Source organism: Pseudorca crassidens, chromosome 8, assembly GCF_039906515.1.
Source record: "Pseudorca crassidens isolate mPseCra1 chromosome 8, mPseCra1.hap1, whole genome shotgun sequence".
Lineage (NCBI taxonomy): Eukaryota > Metazoa > Chordata > Mammalia > Artiodactyla > Delphinidae > Pseudorca > Pseudorca crassidens.
This window is the reverse complement of record NC_090303.1, coordinates 13,011,800-13,028,238: the sequence shown is the minus strand read 5'-3', so window position 1 is coordinate 13,028,238 and position 16,439 is coordinate 13,011,800. Positions and strand designations below refer to the sequence as shown.

Here is a 16,439-nt window from a genome sequence, read left to right as displayed (position 1 = left end):
TTCAGGCTTATTCTGACAGAGGCTTTGTCATATATCACTGCAGTACTTGCACAAAAAGGAAAATCTAAGGCAAAGTAAGTTTATTGAGATACCTGTTGCTGTACACCTGAAACTAACAAAATGAAACTAAATTAAATTTTAAAAAAGAGATACTGGAAACTTCCTCACGACTGCCACTTCCCAGTAGCAATCGTAAAATACAACAGACTGTAAGATACATTCCAATTTCAGAGATGTTAAAAGGGGCAGAAAAGATGAACTTAGAATAGATGGCTTAAATATGGTGATAGCCACGTATTCGGTCATTCTGCCATTTGTCAAACACTTATGACGTGCCAGAGGCTGTGTTATGTGCTATCTATTTGCTCCTTCATTGAATACTTGATTCACATGGGACTGAATAATTCAACTGGGCTTGGACAGAGTAGGTAATCTGATAGCAAATACCCAAGCTGGATTCAAATCAAGTCTATAATTGTAAACACAAAGGAAAATTACTCCAAGACAAATACAAGTATGTACATCCATGCTTAAATGCACTTATATTTTAGCATTATTGAGGCTTTTACACAACCAGGACAGTATGATTTTCCAGTGACCTTTTCACTCCAAAGGGAATTGATTTGAACATTCACAGATTCACGGGGCACACAAGGCGCCCAGTGGCCCTGTGCGCTGGTGGCCCAGGGATGTGTAAGGCATCACTAGAGAGTGTGGGGAAAAAAGCAGGAGGTACCACCAGAGTTTGTGCAAGACTCTCCCAGCAGATCTTCACAGGAGGAAAGAGGGTAGGAGAAAAAACTGGCATGTGGGCATGTACATATCAGGGCCAGGATGTTTTCATAGATTCCTCTTCTAAGGAAAAAAACCATGAACAAACCTCAACTTTCCACAACCGTGGGATGTTAGAAGGCATCTGAAAGATCATTTAATCCAATGATTTTACTTCACAGATGAAAACAAGGAGACCCAGAGAGGTCAGGGCCCGTGTTCAAGGACCCAGTGGATCTGTGGCAGAGCCGAGATGGAAATGAGTGAGGCCCACATTTATTGTGAAAACAGCTTATACAGAGGCTCATCCGAAGCCAATCGAGTTAGGTTGGAATCGAGTTAGGTTGGCATTTTCAGGAATTACACTTTGAAACCCGGAAAAAAAGCATTATCATGGGCTAATGTCACCACCATTCTATTGGGTGGAGAGGAGGAATGCTCAGAGGCGATTACTCAGCAAAGCTGTAATCCAGTCCTACTTGTAAGGGATGTTTCATTGTGTTACACAGGAAGTATTCCAACAGCTGTGTTTTGGCTCCCTGGGGGATCTGTTTTCAGAGCCCACTCCAAGGAGGAAGGGCCTCTTGTAGCCAAAAGAGGTTTAATTCCCATCTTCCAAACAAATCCTCCCCGTGTAAAGAAGCACCGTGATCCCGCAGAGTGGATGCATTTATTTGCCGAAGAGAACACAGACTCTCACAGAAAGACTGGGCCCCGCAGTACGCAGCCATTCCAACTGACACCAAGAGCTCAGTTTGAACCAGGACCAGCAAGAAGATAAAGGATCCCAAGAAACCGGAACCAGGCCCTGGCCACACGGCTCGGGACCTTCCCCAGTTCCTTAAGGAAGAGCTTCTGTGTCTATACGGGCATTCACACTGCATATAATTTTCATCACAGATTGCATGTTCAGTCATCTCTGAAAAACTCTTTGGTCCTCTTTCGGGAAGTTTCAAGTCAAAACCACTTCCAGGCACATTGTCAACAAATGGAGGTTCCCTGTTAGGTACAGCACACCCTACCTGCGTGTCAGAGTCAAGTTTCTCATGGGTTAAAAAATGGTTCAAAACAGGTGAACAGACCCCTTAGAGAATTCTGTTCTTAAGACAGCTGAAGTTTTTCTGGCGGTATCGCAATGCTTTCACAATACCTATCATGAAGGCATAATTCATTAAAGAATCAAATATTTAAACTATATTAGTAGAGGTTAAAAAAACCGTAATTCGTAAGTCTGTTCACTGCCCATCTCTGTCTCAGTCATAAACTGTACTTCAGAAAACATATACGCACAAGAAAATATAACGGCTATGATTAGGATATCTGCATAATTTTCATTATTGTTGTTCGTTATTTCTACACAGACATGCATTTTGTACAAAATAATTATGAAATTCCAGATGTAGATTTAACTTGAATGGAGCTAGCGGGCTCCCTCCCACCCGGCCCAGGACAATTTATGTTACTGAATTCGGCATGAGTATATGAACCTGAACTGTCCTCTTTCAAGAGCCTGAGTCACGGTGAAGGGACTAGTTCCCTCCTTCCGTGAGTTTCAAGCTAGCGATGATTCAACAGCAGCTATGTTTTTATTTTTTTCATATAATGTATTTATTTATTTTACATCTTTATTGGAGTATAATTGCTTTACAATGGTGTGTTAGTTTCTGCTTTATAACAAAGTGAATCAGTTATACATATACATATATCCCCATATCTCTTCCCTCTTACATCTCCCTCCCACCCTCCCTATCCCACCCCTCCAGGCGGTCACAAAGCACCGAGCTGATCTCCCTGTGCCATGCGGCTGCTTCCCACTAGCTATGTATTTTACGTTTGGTAGTGTATATACGTCCATGCCACTCTCTCGCTTTGTCACAGCTTACCCTTCCCCCTCCCCATATCCTCAAGCCCATGCTCTAGTAGGTCTGTGTCTATGTTTTTAAACCAGAATGAAGCACTACTCTCTCGCTAATGAGGTTACAAAATGTCTTTAGGTCTCCGTGTTAGGGGCACTTACAAGCACTCTGCTTAGCAGAGGTCCACGGCACTTGGAAGCTGTGGACTAATCACCCAGGCCGGAATCAAATGGGCTGGAAGAATTCGGAGACTTGGCTCCGAGGAATGTAATTCATGCAGAAAAGCGCTATCAGAGCGAGGCCAGGGAACCTCGTGGGAAGAAAGCAAAATAAACAGTTCAACAAAGAAAACAAAGACGGGCCAATAGCCTTTTCTAAAGCTTGAGTACACTGAGACTTCAGTGGGGTCCCCCAGACAAAGACCTCATCAAAGAACACCCTTGCAAAGCAAACAGACCCTGAAGGACGTTTCCCTCCTGCACTGGGGGAGAAGGGACCAGACTCTAGTTTTCTGTCTTTCCAATTCAACTTCCTCTCACCTTCCTCCTCCCAGCAAACAAAGAAACACCAAACAACAATAATCAAAATAACGGAACAGTCCTATGTTTGTCTGGGTCCAAAGATGGGGGGAGGTGGGGAAGTCCAGCCAAATTAAAAATGGTGCAGTGTAATTTCTGACTGTGTTTCAGGTCACGGGAAGGCCCTCACCAGTGTACGACCCGTCTTGGTCAGAGACACACAGCCTGCTCTGCACACCCCAGAGATGGAGAGAGACTCATGAAGGGCTCAAGGACTTTCACTTTGAAAAGTCTCACAAGCAGCAAGGGACATCACCACCCGGGTGCGGGTGCCTGTCGACTTGGAGAGAATCCCTCCATAGAGCTCAGTGCAGCCTTAGGCCTGAGGTTGGGCCTCTGCTTTCAGCAACCCCCATACCCCCGATTCCCTGACATCTGGCAAACTCTTGAATTGGACTCTTCTTCACTCCATCCAGTAACTATTGATACATGTATCTCAGCAGCCCTGAGATCCAAAGTCTGAGTGACCGGATTTTGATCATTAAAACAAGATTAAAATACTTCAGGCTGACTTTCTTTTCTCCTCTTGACTACTTCCATGAAGAAGAGATCATGCAGTCTTTTATCAGCTAAGCTCCAGGACAGGCTGAGATGACCACGAGAAAAATGGACAGACGTCAGCACCGTGTATGTGTGTGTGTGCGCTTATATGTGTATGTGAGCATGTAAATATATATATATATATATATAGTGTGTGTGTATATATGTATATGAATATATATGTGTGTGTGCTTATATGTGTATGTGAGCATGTAAATATATATATAGTGTGTGTGTATATATGTATACAAATATATATATGTGTGTGTGTGCTTATATGTGTATGTGAATATATATATAGTGTGTGTGTATATATGTATATGAATATATATATCTGTGTTTTGGGGGTGTATATGTGTATCTGTGTTTATACATGTATGTGAGTGTGTGTGTATATATATAGTGTGTGTGTATATATGTATATGAATATATATGTGTGTGTGTTTTGGGGGTGTATATGTGTGTCTGTGTTTATACATGTATGTGAGTGTGTATATATATAGTGTGTGTATATATGTATATGAATATATATATATATGTGTGTGTGTTTTGGGGGTGTATGTGTGTGTGTTTATATATGTATGTGAGTGTGTGTATATATATATATATATATAGTGTGTGTATGTATATATGTATGTGAGTATACATATGTGTGTGTGTGTGCATAGTGAAATAACAGAAAACGCTTACGTTAAAGAAACTGAAAATGTTAATATTAACACAATCTCATATAATCCTAATTTTCATGTGTTATATCCCAGGTAAATACAGTAGGAAAAACCTTTAAAAATCAGAGACCTCTTTAGAAGTCTGACTGCCTTTTGTCCTGATTTAACCTTTGAATCTGTTTCTGAAAACTTTCACGGGTGTGCACAGTTTATGTTGAAAACCATGTATGCTAGGAAGATGGGGATTTTGTTCATGGGGGAGTCACAGATCTCTTTGAATAGAGGCAAGAAGCATTTTAGGAAGCTAGCAATGCTTTCTTTGGACCCTGTCTTCAAAATGTAAATCATATTCAAGCAACAGGGTTTGGTGATTTGTTTTGCAAATCATTTGGCAGGTCATTTAACCGTCAGTACATCTCTTTTCCCACCTTACATAATAAAGATACTGTTCACTTCTGGTGAGCTTGGCAATATTTGAATACTATTTGAATGTATTTGGAAGATGGTGATTCTCTAGTTAGTGCTAAACTCATTCTAGGTAGTAGAAGACACACATGAACCTTGTCAGGCCCTGGGAATTATTTAATGCACTGAGTTAATATAACTCCCTCAGGCAGAAGCTCTTACTACTTAGGAATGACTGGGGCCTGGGGGGTGGGTGGGCGGTGTCAGGTTCCTTAGGAACTATTCACAGGTACCCACTAGCAACCAGCGCTGAGGGACCCTCACAGGTGAACTTGTAAAAGAATGCCTTCAACTGCCTGCCGCTCATTCATTTTGGTATTAATGAATTAGATTTTCAGATGGAGGCTAAGTTCCTATTTCCTACAACAGTCCCAATGGCAAAATTTTTAATGAAATTATAATCTCTCTGTAGTTGGATAAGAAAGTTTTAAATATCTATAACTCATAAACATGTGGGATGTTTCATTACCCAGAATATTAGTGGTTGAATGTTAGAAAATCTATAGCTTTGGATTAGAGATCCTTATTTTTTTTCTTTACTGGAAAGGTACAGTCAGCCCTCTGTATCTGGGGTTTCACATCCATGGGTTTCAACCAACCATGGATAGAAAATATTTGGGGAAAAAAAATTTCTGTAAAGTTCCAGAAAGCAAAACTTGGAAACTGCAGCATGCTGGCAACTGTTTATGTTAACACTTACACTGTATTAGGTATTATAAGTAATCTAGAGATGATGTGAAGTTTATGGGAGGATGTGCATAGGTTATGCTAATACCATATCATTTTATATAAGGGGCTTAAGCATCCTTAGATTTTGGTATCCAGCGGGGGTCCTGGAACCAATTCCCCACGGATACAAAGGGAGGACTGTACTCTCATGCCCTAAGGCAGTTCCTGCCACTTCCTACCCTTCTGAGTTCAATTTCCCTAGCTGTGTGGAGGGAGAGAGAGAGAGCCAGGGAGACAAACAGAGACCGTGGGAGAGGAGAGATGGAGGTGAAGGGTATAGATCTCTCATTACACTTGACGTTTATCAACACCAGTGTTACAAACATTGATACAGTGTCACCAGTTCCGCTGGGTTAAAGCAGGAGGTAAACATGGGACCAATGCACCATTTAACTGGTTAATTTTTACTGCAATGTCACGATGCCCATTACTGTTCCGATATGCCTCTGACAAAGATCACATCGGAACTAAAAATGGTCCATATATTTATTTCAAATTTATTTTCAATACTGTTATCTAATGCATGTTCTGCAACACATCACTGCCCTTGGACTCAGAGGATGAGTCTGAAAACAGACTTTCCTCTTGCTCTTTCCTTTTAGTATGCTTAGCTGGCTAGGATCACCAAAGATGCAAAAATCTAGCTAATTTGTTACTTAGAATTCAAAAAGTTAGCAGGCAGGTTCCTGGAAACAAATCTGCGAACATTGTATTTTTTTTTTTTTTTTCTGTATGAATTTCACTGGGGGCAGGGGTGGAGATGCAGCAATAACAAAAAGAAATGAGTGACAGGCAGCCCTGTGTCCCCAGCCTTTGTTCCCCTGGGGAAGGGTCTGAAATGAACTCAGCCTGCTGAGCGGCTATAGGAAATGGCATGTCTTTGTTTAGGTTTGGAAAAAGCAGGTTCTGTTACCTAAGTGAGGGAGGGATGGCCACAGAGGAAGAGCTGCAGGCAGCTTGGGTTTGGGTGGTATTTATCACCTAAAAACTAACCGGAAAGTGCCTTCCCATTGGGACAATTCTGTGAAAGTTCAATTTTCTCCAATGCATACTTTGAAAACTAAATACAACGATGGCAGTAAATTTCTGTTTTCTTTGAAGCCAGGCTTAACATGAGTGGAAGCATTGTACACAAAGAAAAAAGTCTGTTACAGTCTAGTGCCCCCCAGGCCCCTGCAACAGGCTGGACGGCAGGCTCTATAGAGCTGGCAGCTTCTGGTTCAGTGGCTGTGAATACCTTCAGTCAATATCTGCTCCCGGCCGGACTGCTGAGCCCAGCACAAAGAACACAGGAATTTATCCAAGAAGCTGGCTCTCAGACTCTCTGAATATGCACTATAATTAGGGCCTGCTTTCTCTGTAACCAATGACCGAATTCAATATTTCAGTCATTAGAAATACTGTAAGACAAAACTATTCTACATAGGATGGATAAACAACAAGGTCCTACTGTAGAGCACAGGGAACTATATTCAATATCCTGAGATAAACCATAATGGAAAAGAATATGAAAAAGAATGCATATATATGTACAACTGAACCACTTTGCTGTACAGCAGAAATTAACACACTGTACATCAACTATACTTCAATAATTTTTTTTAAAGAAAGGACTATTGCAAAACAGAAAAAAGTAGTATGCCCTTGGAGTACCATTTATTTTCCTCATGTTCATTTCTTAATGCAAAGTAAAGTGTGGGTGGGTTCATCTGCATTGATACCGCCAGCTCATCAAAATTTTTAAAGTTTAGGAATTGAAACTCACCAATATTTTCATACTTAGACTGGGAACTGTGGATGTACGTGGTCTACGGTAGTGCTTGAAAATGAGGCAGACTTTACATTTTTTCAGTTGATCATAAGAAATGATACCCAAACAATAAGACTTATTTTCTTTTTTGTGAACTGATACGATATGCAACAAGAAATGTTGGGAATAGCAGTGGGAAAGCCTGAAAGTCGAAAATATGGTGCATGGCATCACTTATAAAAAAAAGAAAAATAAGGCAGAGAAAGCGGGTAGTGAGGCTAGAAAGGGGGTGTTATTTTAGATCAGGCCTTGGGAAAGTTTGTATTTTAGACTTTGCGGGCCATGTCTTTTATCTCAGCCGCTCATCTCTGCCCTTGATTGCTAAAGCTGCCATAGACAATAGTAAGTAAGCGGCAGTCACTAGATTCCAATAAGACAAGCCATGGGCCGAATTTGGCTCACAGGCCATAGTTTGTCAATCCCTGTTCATTAGATGGTTCTTCATTGAAGACCTCTCTGATGAGGAGATGCCTGTGCAGGGAATTGTATGAAGTAAGGGAGCAAGCCATGGACATCTTAGGGAAGAAGGTTCCAGGCAGATACACGTTATGATCTCATCCAACATGGCTTACATTTTATAGGGTACACGGCTGTAATCGCTGACCATTATTTATCCGTTTTCATATGGTCTTCTCAAATGCTACTGTTTTTTTTCAATATTCTACCAAGTGGATGAATCACAATTCACCCAATACTCCATGTAGCTGGATATATAAATGTCCAGCTGTTGGGGGTTACAAGTTCTACAGTAGCAAACCTTGATGTGTATCTAATTCTGTTTTGTTTTGCTACAGACAAGGCTTCTTCCAGCTCTTCTCCTCACTGCCATGTTCCTATCTTAGAATTCTGCAGAAGACGATGACAGCCAGTGACACTGAAAATTTCCTATCAGGTATTGTTAGAACTATTTGGGCTCATCCAGTAAGTATAAACTAGAGCACCAAAGGCCCCAGTGTTCGTTTTCATGAGCAGAGGATGAAAGTCAAGTGCAAGGAGTGTAGTGTTTGATGTCTAGGTTTAAATAATGGCACAACCATTAACTTCTCTGTGTCAAGGTTTCCATATCTTGGAAAGGAGGCTAGTGATAATAACTCCATCCTAGGGCTGAATATTCTAAGTACTACGTGAGATAGTTTTGTAAAGTTTCTAAAATTGTGCCCACAGTAAGTAGTCAAAAATGTCAGTTATGGGGGCTTCCCTGGTGGCGCAGTGGTTGAGGGTCCGCCTGCCGATGCAGGGGACATGGGTTCGTGCCCCGGTCCGGGAAGATCCCACATGCCGCGAAGCGGCTGGGCCCGTGAGCCATGGCCGCTGAGCCTGCGCGTCCGGAGCCTGTGCTCTGCAACGGGAGAGGCCATGGCAGTGAGAGGCCCGCGTACCGCAAAAAAAAAAAAAAAAGTCAGTTATGGCCATTATTGTATTTTTTATGTGAATGGTCTTGTCATTTCTTTTTCCCCCTTATATTTGGAATTTTGGTATTCATATTACATTATCAATTAAAGATTGATAATTTCATTAATTTTATTTCCACGTGAGGGGCCTGAGAAGCAGCCATTAAGTTCAATGGTACCTAGTCACATAAGGTGACCTCAGACCTTCACAACCAGTAACTAATTTAATATCAGGGAATTCACTTGGCAGTGGAGAGCATCTGACATTGCAGTAGGTATTTATATTAACATCATCTTCAGAAGGAATCAAGTTTTTGATTTTGAGTCCTCAGTGTGCTAGCTTTGTTGGCATGAGGTGACACGCTCTACCAAAGTAAACCAAGAAAAACAAAAGAAAGAGGATGGCAGTCATCCTGCACTGGCCTAAAAAAGGAGAGGCCATTATCACCATGGAAAACAATATTTATCCAGGAGCCACTCTGCAAAGGCACGGGCTCAGCCTAGCAAATGCAAAGACATACACAGGTGGTCTGTGCCCCCAAGAGATGTGATTATAACCTAGTTCATTTTCTTTTCTTCTCTTTTCTCTTCTTTTTTCTTTTCTTATTTTGGAGGGTGGAGGTGAGTGTTACAAAACGTTAGCTACAGTATTTGCTGTATAGGCCTACCTGGGAGATATTATGGGTCCCAGATCATAATAAAGGAAATAATAATCGTAATAAAGGAAATAAAGCGCATCACATGAATTTTTGGTTTCCTAGTGCACATAAAAGTTATGTTTCCAGTATAATGTAGTCTATTCCGTGTGCAATAGCATTATGTCTAAGAAAAAGCCAATGTGCATGGCTTCATTAAAAAATATTTTATTGCTAAAAAATGCTAACTATCAGTGAGCAAATGCCGTTGGAAAGATGTATCCATAGACTTGCTCAGTACAGGGTTTCCAGAAACCTCCAATGTGTAAAAAAATTAAATACCTGCAAAGCACAATAAAAAAAGGTATGCCCGAAATCTGATATGTCATCACACTTTATCAGTCTCAATAACGTTTACGGTAGAGCACAAACACGGGGGAAAAGGACTTGCCTGTGTTAATTTTAAATTGTACTATTAAAATATTCCAAACAAGTTATGCCCCCAAATACAAACACAAGGTTTTGCTCAATCTCTACATTTTTACTGGAGGCTTTCCCTGTGAATGAAAATAATGAAATCACTATTACGTATTATGAGCCCATCACCAAGTTTTAAGTAGATGGCTAGGTTGAAGGCTGCTTTTGAATGATTATTAGATGAATTCCCACTAAGCAACTCACACAAGGTGCTGAATCCAGGGAGGGAGGAGAGGACGGAGGGAAACTGAGTAGTAGTTCTGGTCATCCACTTCCACTTTCTTTCTCTAAGCTTTTACCATAATACTCTATCTTTTCCTAGCGCTTCCTCTGTCTGGAAAGAAATGTATTTATTCTTACTCCAAACTTGCTACTGGTCTCCCCGCTCGGAACCCTAAAAGGCAGTCATAACCATGGTGGCGGCGGGGGGAGCCTCATTTATTTCCAAATCCCTCTCTCTCCCAGCTCATATTAATGATCTACCGTGTCCTGTCCTCTCCCCAGGGGCCAGGAAGTGGACCACTTTTAGTGGGAGAAGCAGCTCTTCACACTTTGGTGAAATAATTCCAGTGAGTCAGGCAGCCTTGGAAAGAGGCACGTTGACTCAACTCAGAGAAGAAAGAGCTGCTGAGTAGAAGAGAACATGAGTACTCCTTTCCCCCAGGAGAGAAGAGATGAAGCTGATTTTGTAAAATGAATTAGTTAAGTGGATGGTGAAGTGCGACAGACTGTCAGAGTGCTGGCTTGGGATGCAGCGCTGCTCGCATCCACAGCACGAGACAAGGGTAGCTCTCAGCTCCATTGTCAAGATCTGTGGGGCTCGAATTATTGTAATCAGTTAGTAACTGAGGCTGATCCTGCTTTTAAAAATGAATTGCCAAGCTCAGCAGAAGCAGACGGACAGTCCGCAATTCATATTGGTCCATAAATGGGGAAACTTGGGCTCAAAAAACCTGTATGGAAAAGATCGATATTTTGGGGACTTTCCTGGCGGTCCAGTGGTTAAGACTCTGTGCTTCCACTGCATGGGGGCACGGGTTCGATCCCTGGTCAGGGAACTAAGATCCTGCGCGTCGTGCAGTGCGGCCAAAAGACAAAACAAAACAAACAAAAAAATTACTTTCAAAAGTAAGCGTGCTTAAATGCATTCTAACACTAAAGCAAAGGAAAAAAAAGCACACACTCAAAATGCAAGAGAAAGAGCGCTTTCTTCATTAATATGAAAGTAGTCACTTGAAGATACAACTGTTTCTAGTGGAGAGGGATGTAATATTCCCATTGTCTAAATTTCCAAGTAGAATTTTATTTTATTTTTTTCAACATCTTTATTGAAGTATAATTGCTTTACAATTGTGTGTGAGTTTCTGCTTTATAACAAGGTGAATCAGCTATACGTATACATACATCCCCATATCTCCTCCCTCTTGCGTATACATATATCCCCATATCTCCTCCCTCTTGCGTATACATATATCCCCATATCTCCTCCCTCTTGCCTATCCCACCCTCCCTATCCCACCCCTCTAGGTGGTCACAAAGCACCGAGCTGATCTCCCTGTGCTATGCGGCTGCTTCCTACTAGCTAGCTATTTTACATTTGGTAGTGTATATATGTCCATGCCACTCTCTCACTTCGTCCCAGCTTACCCTTCCCCCTCCCCGTGTCCTCAAGTCCATTCTCTATGTCTGCGTCTCCAAGTGGAATTTTAAAACAAGTAGTAATCCTTAGCCTAGAGAACACCATCAATTTCCGTAGGTTACAACGATAGCTCCTGGAGTTATGCAACCCCACAGCCCTGATGGAAACAGTGCAGAGCAGGAAGCAGAGAGAAGACCAAGAAGTAGAAACAACCACGTGAAATTTCTGCCTTGACCACGTGGCTACAGATTCAGCTTCTATCATTAACGCTCCAAACGATCTCAGCAACGTCATAAAATATACTCATTGATATTTTTCTAAAACATTGTACTTTTTTCTACATGGCTTAATAAAACATGGACTCTGTGGTCAAAGCAAATGATTTGAGAGAGAACAAGACACTCCAATTAGCTGTTGAACGTAAGTTCTGGTGAATTCCGGGGAGAATAACTTTCAGAAGAAAAGGGAAAATTCCCCATATCCAGTGTTTCTTAATTTTCAAACTACTTGAATTAAATAAACATAAGGCAGGAATCATACATTTTTCTGACAACCTTTACATGACAACTCAGGGAAAGATGACACTGACGTTCCACGTCCCCCTTAGAAATCCCACATCTGAATTCATGATTTCGAGTTAAGAAAGGAAATCCTAATACATTCTAACATTATTTCCAGTACTGTATTTGTAACAATTTAAATGTCTATACTCTGTCTAACACTGCCTGACCATACACTCTGGAGAACACTGTGACAGTAAATCGGGTAAGCTAAAGGCATTCCATTTAACAAACTGGGCTCTTTAACACACACTGACGCATTTCCGTACATATTTATAAGGCTTGGTGGTTATTATTAGGCTGTAATTGCAGTTGTTCTAACACCTAATAAGCCATGGTTGGAAAAACAAAGGCAGGTTAATTTGTGATTTCCTGTACTCATTCAGAGGCAAATTAAGTGTCAAACAGCTAATACAGAACATATTTCATCTTCTGAGATTCTAATTTAATTCTGCACCATATCATTGACGCCTTACTACAGGCTGGTTTATCTAAAAAGAGGAGCAATTTACAAACCTCTTTCAATAGAATCATTAATGATAGGATACGATAGCATAATTATCGCAGTGTCTGCCATTCTTCTAAACAGAGACCTGTTGGCATTTCCATCATCAACACACATCCTGTTTCAGGAGACTTACAATTTAATTGTTGAAGTTGACACCACAAGAACAATCCTGTGCACGAAACAATGAGAATATCCCCAGATGTTGTCTACTTATAATTAAAAATATTTATTCTGAAAACTCCGTAAGCTCACTTGATCTCATTTTCTAGAAGCTAATTATAAAACAAGCATTTTGGAATTCAGCTTCTAGATAAAATCATTTTATTTTTCCAGGCTACTGCTTTAGCCCCTTGGCAAAGATGCGCTTTTAAGATTTTAGTAACCAAGCTATATTTGCCTAGATTACCCTCCACGCCTAAAATGACCTTGAAGGTCTACTGAGCATGCTTTACTGAGTGCCTGGCCGAGGGCTAGGCAATGCCTACAATCTAGCAGGGGCAGTGACCGCTAAACAATAACTGACCAGGCAAGAGGATTTGGCTGCGATAAAGGCACACAAGGTTCTCTGAGGAACAGCCTCTGGGACAGCCAGCAGAAGTGATTTTGAATTAGGCCTTGAGGCTGAGGAGTTTGACCAGTGTTTGCCAAGCAGGGAGGGGAGACCACTGAGGGTGATACAGACAGAATGTCACGTTATAAGGCACAGAGGTGAGACTGACCCTAGCTTCCCAGAGCCTACTCCAAAAGCTCAGTGTCTCCACCCAGGACCCCGCTATGCCGAGCAGTCCCAGGAGACCACGAAGCACGTGCTCAGCACGCCCTGTGCCCAGCAATGACACTCCCCTAGCACCTCCAGAGCGTGTGTTGGGAGGCTCAGGACTATCTACAAGCCGTACATCATGAATCTTTGGTAACTAAACATTTAGGCAGCTAGAGAACAATTCAGTCAATTGCTCCAAAATTATCCTAAAGCTTGGCTGAAAAAGCAGGAAGGACGACCATCCCTCGGGATCTGAAGGGCACTGGTTCCACAGCCCTCACGGATAACCAAAATCCGTGGATCCTCAAATCCCTTATATTAAATGGCACAGTGTTTGCGTGTAACCTATGAACATCCTCCTGGATACTTTAAATCACCTCCAGATTACTTATAATACCTAATACAATGGAAATGCTCTGAAAATAGTTGCCAGTGTGCTGCAAATTCGAGTTCTGCTTTTTGGAACTTTCTGGAATTTTCTTCTCCAATATTTTCAATCCAAGGTTGGTTGAACCCTCAGATGCAGAACCGGAAGACACAAAGGGTTGACTATATTAAAATCTATAAAAATCCCCGCTCAGCAGTCCTGTAGAAAATGCAGCCCTCTCCCCTAGGATTCTCCAAACTTGACCTGCCTTATCCTGTGGTGTTTTTATCTCTAGCGAGCTAATTCTTTGGATACAGCAATTAGGGCCTAGAACATACAGTGTGATCTATACGAGGGCTTGCTGTTCTTACATTCTGCCAAAGAACCAAGACTTGAGATTTTTACTGATAAATTCATATTTGAATTGAATTACAAGGCAAACCATAATGAATGCAGAGGAACTAGTTTATTCTATCATATAAACTCACTTTTTGAAATTTCTCTATAAGATGAACTTTTAAGAGTGAAGCACTCTGAAATCCCATAGAAAGTCTGATTTAAATTACTTCAGCACTTCAGAGACTGGAGTCTGGGAGAAATCATCTGCATCTCCCAGGCCCGGTGGGCCCTTGCTGGCTCTGTACCACAGGGCAGATCCTCGTCTGAGACCCTTGTGGTCCCATCTGTACTGCACAACTTTGGTAGAACAGGATGAATTCCATAGCAGGTTTCGGCCTGAAATGATAATTTCCTTCCCTTTGTATTAGGGGGCTTTCAATTGGCGTCTTGGTTTTATTTGAGTGTATTTTTAGCAGGCTTTAGAAGCCTGTAAATACTTACTTGTGTTCTGGTGAAAAGTTGAAGAATAAAGTCACAAGTTTCTGCATTCTCTCTCCCTAAATATCCACTTCTCCTTTAATGCTTATAGAAATCTGAACACAGATTTATGACTTACCTCCAGGCAAATCTGCTCTGAAATTACAATTCAGTAATGGGAGATAGATCCAGAAAACTGTGGATAAAATATTATATGTGTACTTGGGCATATAGTTAGGGTTGTTAATATCAATTAATTCTGTTCACAGAGGAGGACTTGTTTTAAAACAACTTCATTTTTCTTTGGCGTATATGTAATTACACAGCTATAACTAAGAGCCATGGAGATGCAATCTACCATACAAATAACTAGCAGTATTCTTCAAAGTATTGTTTGGGCTTTTCTAACTTCACTGTCTCAGAATGAAGGGTGATTACCAGATATGACTAAATGGAAAATCAAGGCCATTCATAACGGTCAGCGGCTCCCGAAGATTGACTTCCCTTGTTAATAGTATATATCAGTTTTCTGGACAATACTGCAAACGAAGACCATTTTAGTTTAGGTGAGGGCTATCCTGACTACCTGATCATCTTTCCCCCCTAACCTGAGTAAGATCACATTAATTTCCAGGATATTTTCTTCTTCCTTTTTTTCTTTTTTAATTTTTATTTTATATTGGAGTCGAGTTAATTAACAACGTTGTGTTAGTTTCAGGAGTACAGCAAAGTGATTCAGTTATACATATACATGTACCTATCCTTTTTAAAATTCTTTTCCCATTTAGGTTATTACAGAATATTGAGCAGAGTTCTCTGTGCTATACAGTAGGTCCTTGTTGGTTATCTATTTTAAATATAGGAGCGTGTATATGTCAATCCCAAACTCCCAATTTATCCCTCCCCTGCACCTTTCCCCTTTGGTAAGCATAAGCTTGTTTCCTAGGTCTGTGAGTCTGTTTCTGTTTTGTAAATAAGTTCGTTTGTATCATTTTTTTAGCCTCATATATGATATCTGGCTTTTCTTCTTCCTTTTCTAATGTATGTTATCACCCCCATTCTCTCCTTTTATCTTTGTGTAAACTATGTGCTCGATGACATTTGCCATTTTGTTTGGGTGACGTTCCCATCAATCAAGTGACCGTTGGTGTACACACCACAGGGGCTATGAAAATTTACCACAAACATTTCATTACGATGCATCCTCATCCCTGGAACAGGACCTTCCCGTAACAGAAATTGGAGCATGAAAAACTTCACACCCGCTCTCGACCAGATACACATCCTGAGTGGTAACCTTCCATTAGGCCCAATTTTTTAATTTAGTATTTACAGCCCACGGAACACATGTCAGCAAAACTATATAAGAAATACCTGCCAGCCACCTAGTGTGACAGGCATTCTTCAGGAAGCAGCGGGGACTTGCTTCAGTGAGTCCAGGAACATACAGGCTTGCTGTATTTCAAAAGTAAATCTTAGACTTCTATCACATCTTCAAAGACCAGTAGCTGTGCTGGTAACAAAAATCCTGAGATGGTGAAAGCCAGAATTTTGTGCTGTTTCTTTGACGGGTAAAGTGGTAATACTTACACGTGCAATGGAGGGATCGGAGACGGATCGTAATGGTAACGGCCCTCATGGTGTCTTGCATCGATTGGTACGGGAGGATGGAATGCAGGAAAGAGATGAGGAGGGTCTGAAAAAGAAAGAAAGTACAGCCTGTATAAATGGACCCCTCTGAAATGGAATGCCAATCCATGAAACCACACTGCTAACACAGTCTTCACAACTGATGCCGAATCTACCTGAAGAATGTGTGGAAGAATTCTTTACAGCTCAGAACCAGGCAGATACTAATACCAGCACCCG

At 41.2% G+C, this 16,439-nt stretch overlaps 1 protein-coding gene across 2 annotated transcripts in view; it reads right to left on the bottom strand.

Moving 5' to 3' along the window:
- The window catches only part of GLI3 (GLI family zinc finger 3), a 285,323-nt gene that overhangs the window by 102,183 nt on the left and 166,701 nt on the right, over positions 1 to 16,439 (bottom strand). For both annotated transcript variants that reach the window (XM_067745853.1, XM_067745854.1), the window contains one exon: positions 16,161 to 16,266. In XM_067745853.1, the coding sequence (XP_067601954.1) occupies positions 16,161 to 16,266 (106 nt within the window). The remainder of the gene's footprint in view (positions 1 to 16,160; positions 16,267 to 16,439) is intronic.